Source organism: Ochlerotatus camptorhynchus, unplaced genomic scaffold (genome assembly GCF_037179485.1).
Source record: "Ochlerotatus camptorhynchus isolate MF236.1 unplaced genomic scaffold, CSIRO-AGI_Acam_v1.1 ptg000130l, whole genome shotgun sequence".
Classification (NCBI taxonomy): Eukaryota; Metazoa; Arthropoda; class Insecta; order Diptera; family Culicidae; genus Ochlerotatus; species Ochlerotatus camptorhynchus.
Window position 1 is genome coordinate 1,360,127 of NW_027040620.1, and position 9,339 is coordinate 1,369,465.

Here is a 9,339-nt window from a genome sequence, read left to right on the forward strand (position 1 = left end):
CTAATGTGGGTGGCCCTTTATGGTTTGCGTTTATGCGGGAAGTCACTGAGTAAAAAAAACGTTTCCGAGATACGGCGCCGGTCGCGCTAATGTGATCCCAGCCTTTACGAGTATTGCCCCCACCAAAAAGCCTTTTCACCGTCACCCTTGGATTTCTTCAGAGGACGTCAAAATCGTCGTTCTCTTTTCTTTGTTGCGTGTCTCTCCGACCAAACGTCAAAATAAAGTGCAAAAGTATTTTGAAAACATTGTGCGCTGTTGAATGGTGGACGGGAAAACCCAAACTGCGAAATTAAATGCGAAATTCCGCTTATCAAGTGTTTGTTAATTGTGTTTTAGCCGTTCGCATTCTGCTTTAAATTGTTCGGTTTAGTAATCCGGTGAACTTCCCGACCTAGGGCTCCGGATTTGAATTCCTATCGCGAAGAAAAGCAACAACAAAAACAACCATGTCCGAATCCTACGGTAAGATGGACGAGGATTTTGCACGAACTCATTTACATTTTCCGATCGTTCGAGTTGATACACAAGTACGGAAAATGAAAACGGGGTTTCGGGGGTTTCGTCTGCGATTGTTTCTTTTGTTGTACTTGCTGGTAAAGGCATAGGCAGTACAGGAGAGAGCGATCAGATGAACGCACCGCACTTCCGTGATGATGACGACGTGAAGCCTCTTCTGCATCGAGAAAGGCGATGATGATTGCAGTGAAATTTGAGCTCTCCCATAACAGTTTCTATTTTTTTGGTGTTGTGTTTCTTCAGATTATCTCTTCAAATTTCTCATCATCGGCCGAGCGGGAAGTGGAAAATCATGCCTGCTGCATCACTTTATCGAAAACAAATGTAGGTATTCGCCAATAATTCCCTTCTGCAATAGCTGAAGTCATGAAAGTGTTGTTTGTGTTAATTTGTTAACGGTACCGTTGGGAGGGGAGTGTAGGGTGGTGGGCGATAATGGCAGTGGGTGGCCTAGAACGCATTCGAGGCGAAGTTCCTCGTTAATGCGTTCGTTCGCAGAAGTAGGTACCTACCTAATGTGTATCATTGACTTACTTGTGTGTGGATTGTTATTTACTGCCAACATGAAATCGATTTTCCTATTTGTTTAGTTTGTTGTGCTGGCTTAGGTGAAGCCGGTTTGAATGTAGTGTTTTTATTTATGATAAGAATGTATTGATCAAGCGAAGCAATCGAAGATAATTTCAAGCTAGTTGATACATAATACCTTTTCGTTACTTCCTCAGTCAAGGAGGACAGCTCCCACACGATTGGCGTCGAGTTTGGATCCCGGATCGTAAATGTCGGTGGCAAGTCCATCAAACTGCAGATCTGGGACACGGCTGGTCAGGAACGGTTCCGGTCGGTTACACGGTCCTACTACCGAGGAGCAGCTGGTGCCCTGCTAGTGTACGATACAACCTCCCGGGACAGTTTCAATGTCCTCTCGAACTGGCTGAACGATGCTCGAACGTTGGCCTCGCAGAACATTTGCATCCTATTGGTGGGCAACAAGAAAGACATGGAGGAGGAACGCGAAGTGACCTTCCTGGAGGCGAGCAACTTTGCCCAGGAGAATGAGCTGATCTTTTTGGAGACGAGTGCAAAAACCGGCGAAAACGTGGAGGAAGCATTCTTGAAATGCTCGAAAACTATCCTCGCCAAGATCGAGACTGGCGAACTTGATCCGGAACGGATTGGTAGTGGAATTCAGTATGGGGACACCTCAAAGCGAAGTGGAACGGGACTAACCGGAGGTCGACAGCAAAGCAGCGGAAGACGCCGAACACCGGACTGCGCCGGAGGTTGTCGCTCCTAAAGCGGACCATAAGCGACTGCATTTGGGTGCTCTGAAGAGAGTATGCTTTTCTTTTTCAATAACTTTCGTGTCTATCGCGGACATTCTTTGTAGAAATTGGGTAGACTATAACGTGACTCCGTTCGCAGCTGCAAAATTAAGAAGAAAATCCGAAAAATCTAATGGTGATTGGGTTTACTAGATAACTTAGATGTAAAATAGCGAACTGTAAAGCTATCACTTTTTCCAACCTTGGAGTGAAGTTATCAAATTAGGCAACGATTTGCGCGAGATTTTCGAAAGTGACACAATTATGCATTATTTTTCTTTTATTTTATATTGTAAGTCAAACATTTTCCAATTATTTGTATTTATTTACACGACAAAAAATAAGAATTGTAATGAATCCGCACGGACCCATACCCCATGGGAAGGAGAAATTTGTCTAAAATCTCAATTTGTGATCTTTGATTATTTACATTTATACCGAACATACTTTTTACACGTATATTTTACCCTTTAATTTTTAATAACCATTCCCTATTTCAACAGAAGATTATTTTTTCTAAACATTCAGCAGCCTAAGCAGTCAGCACACAGTGAAAAGAAATTGAAACAACTTAACACAATATGTTGATAGTTTGATGTAAATTGTAAGAAAATTAAGAAACACATCTCACTGCTTTTAGAAGTGTTCGATTAAAGTGCTGTAAAAAAAAAACGAAAATAAATACAAAATTTATCAACAAGTTTTCAGTCGAACCTCGACGATTGAATAATTATCTAATGATAAATTGTAAAACGAAAGAAAAGAAAAACACTATGTATTGATAAATAATAATTGTCTTGTAGACCAAAAAATCTATTACCGGCAGATGCCTTCGATTTCAAGTAGAAGTAAAAGAACGTTCTGCAAGAATTAGGTATTGTTGAAATGGTGCTTTACGTGGACTGCAGTAACATTGATTTTGTTAACAATGACTACAATCACCGATTTCAAACTAACTAACGATTTCAAACTAATCATATAAACTGCTACTGTGTTACCTAACTCGGGAATGTATTCCTCATCTAATTTAATATAGCATAATGAATGTAACATTAAACGAGTTCGTGTTTTCCCGGATAATACGTACAACCGTCATGCTTATAAGCATGCTTGGCATACACAGTTGTACTCACCAACTGCTCATTTGCTAATAACTTCGCACACAGTTGACGTAACATAGTTATTTTTGAAACAGTAGATAGAATAGAGTTTAAGTTTATTTTAAATACGTAAAAACAAGTAGATTTTATTACTAGTAATAAACTGTATTTGTTTTTGCGTTGTAAAAATGAAGTGAGAAATGCTCGCTGCACATCTTGTACTTTACCGTGTAAAAATCATTGGCGTTGATTCAAATGTGAAGATTTACCTACTCGTTGCATATCTATAGTAAACTATGATCCTAATCTATCAATTACTTTAAAGAAAAACAAATTTCAACAACTGAGTGAAAAGTTATTAACAAATGGGCAGTTGGTATGTACAACTGTGTATGCCAAGCATGCTTATAAGTCAGGTCCAGGGAATTGCGGGTAAACCGAGAAAAAACTTGAATTTGAAATCACCGAGAAAACCCTGGGAATTCGATTGCACCACCGAGAAAATTATATCTTGGGATGTATCCTATTTTACACTACGGGTTACATAGCGCTTCGAAAATATTATCGATGAAAAAATCCATCTGTCAATCCATGTGCTTGAAGTGTTTTTTTTCTCGTTTCGACCACATTTGGTTTCGAAACGAGTGAAACGCACAAGGTAGTAATAACCTGGGAGGGAGAAGCAAATACTACACACAAAATCAAATAAATCAATCACAATATTGCGCAAGAAAATTCTTGGCAAATAAAAATTATCAAGTAATTTGTTCCCATAATGAGGGGTTTCGGTTTTTCGTGTCTCTGTTGTTTACGTGTTACCGTCGGATGACTTAATGCTTGTGCATTGGTGCTCAGCACGGAAAACAAGATCGACGGAAAAAACAAAGCAAAGGACTTAATGCTTGTGGAAAGTTGGAGTTGAAAAATCACTTGTAGAGACTCGTAGTGAATCAGCCAAAATGAAGTGTCAGGTGAAATACTGCGGCCGGAACAGCAGAAATTATCCTGGATTGGTTTTTTTGCGCTTTCCTACTGATTATATCACAAGATCCCAATGGATTAAGTTCTGTCGGATGGATTCCGGAACCGGCGAAATTAAACCAAGCTCGCGAGTCTGTAGCGTATGTGTTGACGGTACAAGTGTTTTGCATTTTATCAATGTTGCTATGATCTTTTTTAATTATTTGCAGGCCCATTTCTTAGAGGACTTCTTCCGCGTCGATAAAAATGGGAAGAAAACGAAAAAAAAGATGTCGTTCCGTCGATTGAAGCTTTCTTGCTACCTCCTGAAGACGAACCCAGGTAATAACTAGCTCGGAAAACGCCTAAATGTATGTATCTCCTATGTGATCATCGCTGATCAACCAATGATTTTTGTGAATTTTAGAACTTCTAGCGATTGGATCTGCTTAAAACTTTTCAGAAATGACGCTCAATGATTATTTTAACTAACTCTTTGATTACCTCTGACCCCAGTAGGCCAGGGTTGAATCCCAGTCGGCTCCGCCGGGATGTTCTAAGGCATAACATCTCTGATCACGCCTTCCTTCGGAAGGGAAGTAAAGCCGTTGGTCCCCGGTTCATGAGTTGATGGGTCGATAGGTAGGGTCCAGGTGTGGGAGCTGCCTCCCTGGCGTCGGTAGCATTGGTGCTCAGCACGGAAAACAAGATCGACGGAAAACAAATCAAGGAAAAAAAATAACTCGGATTTTTTTGGTGCCAACATAATTTTCAACATGCTAAATAATGTTTTGAAAATGTTCAATTTCCCATACATTTTTGTATGGCGTCCTTATATTTATTTCTGAAGGAGAAAATCACATCTCCATTTATTTTTCCTACGTACACGATGCAATTGGCTCTTTCTTAGGGTCATATTGTGGCATGATAATGTGGTTTCCAAACACACATGATGTAGAATTCCTATGGTTCTTAGATTTGTCTTTATATTAATTTCCACTGGTATATGCACATGATCGTATACAATTTAGAAAAAAAAAATCGCGGATCTCTAGGTCTACTTTCAGGAATTGGCCATTTTTCCGAGCCATCTTTCACGAGTTTTTCTAGCTGGTGAAATTATCGAAATAACAGTTAAGTTTGTGAAGTTGGGATGACTCTCCAATATCTGTAAAACCAGGCAAAAATAATTGGAACACCGGAAGGATGTCACCATTTTGTGTGAAACGTTCCATCATGTTTTGGATCAATCCATCGAGACATGGAATGAAAGCTGCTTTTTTATAGTATTCCTCTGGTGTTTCTACTGGTTGATTTGTACGTTTTGTTAGCTTGGATGCACGTGGAGTCGTAATTGCGCTATCAAAAACAGATATATGTAGCTTTGAGGCTGCATTGAAAATTTCAGCAAATTTTGATTCCGCGTCGCTCGTCTCTCCTTAAAAATCTGTATTATACTGCTCGCATAATTAAGAGCCGATATGAGGTCCACAGATTTAGATTGTAATCCTATTGAAAGTGGTAGCATTTAAAGATCACATTCAAGCCAAATGTATCAAATATATAAAATGCTTGTATCCTCTTATAAACAGGAAAACCAAACTTTGCCTGAAGAATAAACTTCTAATATTTCAAGAAGTTTTTAGATCGGACCTGCTTTATGCTGTGCCAATAAATGGTCTAGATCTTGCACTACCAGGAAAAAAGCACTTCAAAGAATTGAGAACAAAGTTCTGAAGATGATTTTGAAGTTGCCTTCTTCGCGGTTTGTCGTGCGTGTGTGTGTGCCCCAAAATGGGGAAGCATCGGTCGCGAAGCCCGGCGAAGGTCCAGAACCCCGGTGAAGGAAGCTCCGGTGTGCCTACCTCGAACAGGTTTGCTGTTCTCCCCATGGATGGGAATATCCAGCCAGCTGTGTTGGAAAAACGCAGCACGAAGAGGAAGAAGAATCGAGGCCAGTCCGATGTTACTGCGACGAACGCCAGCGACATCGGTGATTTCGGCGACGCCATCGGCAACGAACATTCTGCCGGCCCGAATATAAGTTGGGCAGAGTCGGCACCAAGGTGGTGCTCCGTACCAAAGCGGAGTATGACTTGGTCGTCGCCCACCTGAGGACTTCCAAGGTGGAATTTTTCACCCACGACATTCCCGGTGAGAAGTCATTCAAGGTCGTCATTATGGGCCCACCATTCTTCGACCCGAAGTTTATCGAAGCTGAAATCAGAGACCGGTGCAAGCTGGCCCCAAGTGCCGTCTATCGGATGACAAGGAAGGACGAAAATGTGAAGGCGTATCCGGATAGCCTTTTCCTGGCACACTTCCAGAAGGGAACGGTGACGCTCAACGCACTGAAAGCCATCCGCTCCATCGATTCCATCATCGTCCGCTGGGAGCCATACCGTGGCGGCCATCGTGATGTGACTCAGTGCCAACGGTGTCTGAACTTGGAACACGGCACCCGCAACTGCAGCATTAAGCCACACTGTGGCAATTGCGCACCACGCCACTTCCGACTGCCCTGCGGATGGAGCTGTGGCGTTAAAATGCGCTAACTGTGGTGGTGCTCACCAAGGATCCAACAAGCAGTGCCCTAAACGCGAGGCTTTCAAGCGCATCCAAAATCAGGCGTGCACCAAACATCAACCAGCGCGAAGGAAGGATAAGGCCCCGGCTTTCAGGACGGAGGACTTCCCCCCTCCCCCCCCTCAAGAAACGTCTGAATCTTCTGCTGGACAAAGCTCTCCATCCCCGCTGGATTCTGGAGACAACCAACAGCTCAACCAAATAATCCCGATCTGTTCACAGCGGATGAATTGATGGAGATTTTCATCAACATGACCGGTGCTCTACGTAAGTGCCGCAATAAGCCCGAACAGATCCAAGTGCTCGGTAAGTTCATCATCCAGTATGGTGTCTAAACTGCTAACCATCGCTACCTGGAACGCTTGCACTGTAAGAGCAAAACATATTGAGCTTGCCGACTTCCTCCGCAAGCATAGCATCGACGTGGTTCTTCTAACCGAGACCCACCTAAAGTCCGGTGACAGCTTCTGGTTGCCTGACCACAACATTATCCGACTTGATCGCACCAGCTCCAGGGGGGGGGGGGGGGGGGGTTGTAGCGGTCATCGTCAGAAAGGGAATCAAGTTTTGCACTCTGCCCCACATTCGCACTTCTATCATCGAGGCTGTTAGTGTGGAGGTGGAATCACCAACTGGAAACGTACGGTTTATCACTGTTTACTGCCCACGCCAGTGTACCGCAAGCAATGGACTAGGAATCCAATTCAAAAAGGACCTGACCGCCATCACCCGTACTAGCTCTCGATTCATCGTTGGGGGCGACCTGAACGCCCGCCATGAAGGTTGGCGGAACTACCAGAGGAACCGGAACGGATGTCTATTGTTCGACCACGCACAATATGGACTGTACACTGTGCAATTTCCGGACGAACCCACTTTGATCTCTCCGGCGGGAAATCCCTCCACTCTGGACTTTTTCCTGCCAAACATCGGACTATCCAAGCCGGAGGCGCACAACGATCTCAGCTCTGACCACCTGGTGACTGAAGTCGGTGTCAACGTGGTTGCTGCTAGAAGCTGCCTGCGTAAAGACTACCACCATGTCAACTGGGTGCAGTACGGACGAATGGTGGACACACAGAACAGAAGGCGATCTTATAGTGAATTCGTTTATTATTCAGTTCCAACCTGGATCGGGTATCAGGATTGGGTCTGCTTGTTTTCTGACAAACGTCAGTTTGCTCGTTTGTTTTTAAAACCTAGCTCAGGTTGAGGTTCGCACTGACAAAAAGTTCGGTTTCGCACTGGGTTGGAACTGGTTCCAACCCCGATAATAAACGAATTCGCCATTAGAACAATTTTTTTTTATCAAGATATACCTCGCGGTCTCCGAATATAGCACACGTTTCAATCATTTTCAAATTTGAGTGTGTCAGATGACGATAAACTCGTCTAAAAAAGTATGGAAACTCGTCTAACCGTTGCTGTCAAATTGGTACAGGTATACTCTAGTATTTTGAAAGAACCGTTTAATAGTGAGATTTTTTAATTTATTAATTTATGCCGAGAGATTGCTCGGAAGATGATACAAGCATCGTAGAAAAAACGTTGTATTTCGAACGTAAATTTTAAAATAAAATATGATCTGCATATTTTTACGAGAATTTTCACGATGGAGGAAAATTGCATAGAAAATCTGGAAAAATTATTTGAGTTTTGGTCATAATTCAAAACCAGTAAGAGATTCCACTTTTATATAATGACCAGTAAAGACAAGAAATTTTCAAAGCAAGACAAACAATATTGGAGTCAGTATTCGTAAAATGGTTTGTTCTATGTATGTTTCTTTCCGTTTTTTTGTGGAAACCTTAATCAAGACTTTATTTTTTGTTGATCACATAACAAAATAATTTGTGTCTACGATACATGGTTTATAAGTAATGGGTTTTTAAAGTTTGTTTTAATTCATAACTCAAAAACAGTAATAATTTTTTCCCAGTGAAAGATAAATTTTTAGCTTTAAAAAACCCGAATGAATCCACCTATCTTTAACCTCTTTATTTGGTGCTTAGTGTATCAAATATGAATTTTCAAATTTCAGGATGTCCAGGACATTCCAAACGCTTCAACTGAAATTTTCCGGGAAAATATTTACTCCAATATTTAAACTCTACGTGTGGGTAAAATTTCATGATATTCTGAGACCCTTGGGCCCATTTTGTCGGATGATAAAGCTTTGTCACTATTTAGGCGTGGAAGTCACGGGGGAAAAAGTGCGGTTTTAGAGCAAATTGTAAACAAACTCGGTCGCTGTCCCATGCAAAAATCCAACATGGATGAATCATGAATTTGACACATTAGAACACCTATGTGTAGTCACCTTGGTGCAGTACTGGAATTTATACTAGAATGGGGTAAGTTAATCGATTTGCTTGGGACCAATAGGCTAGTCAAGAAGTGAGCAAATTCGTTAAAATCGTTAGTTTCGTATTGATTGTTGGTAGTACCCTCTCAGATTTCAATGAAAGTTTCTGGATGTGTGGTCCTTGACTAAATAAGCCACTTGGCATACAATTTTTTTTTCCAAAATTTATCTAGACTAATTTAAGAAGGGCCAAACTTTTTTTGCCGATTTTTATCAAAAAAATATAATGGAAAAATGACAACCCCTACAAAAAACTGTTGCAAGGATGATTTTTAGGAAATTGTCCACGTTTTCGAATAAAAATACTAAAAAAATCCATTAGAGATGCACACTGAAAAAAAAAATGATTTTTAAAATTAATGTTGTTTAATTTGGATGAAATTTTGTCTCAAGATAGGTAATGAATGCTCATGTGGGCTCTGCAGCTCGCTGCTTACAGGCTGCCTTTCGTTGTGTACTGGAGAACAATGTTCAATGCCACACG

At 41.5% G+C, this 9,339-nt stretch overlaps 1 protein-coding gene across 1 annotated transcript; it reads left to right on the plus strand.

Annotated features, from left to right (window-relative positions):
- Window positions 1-216: 216 nt before the first annotated feature.
- Rab4 (RAS oncogene family member Rab4) lies at window positions 217-2,053 on the plus strand. The gene is made up of 3 exons (XM_065220576.1): window positions 217-465; window positions 763-843; window positions 1,245-2,053. The coding sequence occupies exons 1-3, from the start codon at window positions 450-452 to the stop codon at window positions 1,814-1,816; spliced, it is 669 nt and encodes a 222-aa protein (XP_065076648.1). The 5' UTR covers window positions 217-449; the 3' UTR covers window positions 1,817-2,053.
- Window positions 2,054-9,339: the final 7,286 nt, after the last annotated feature.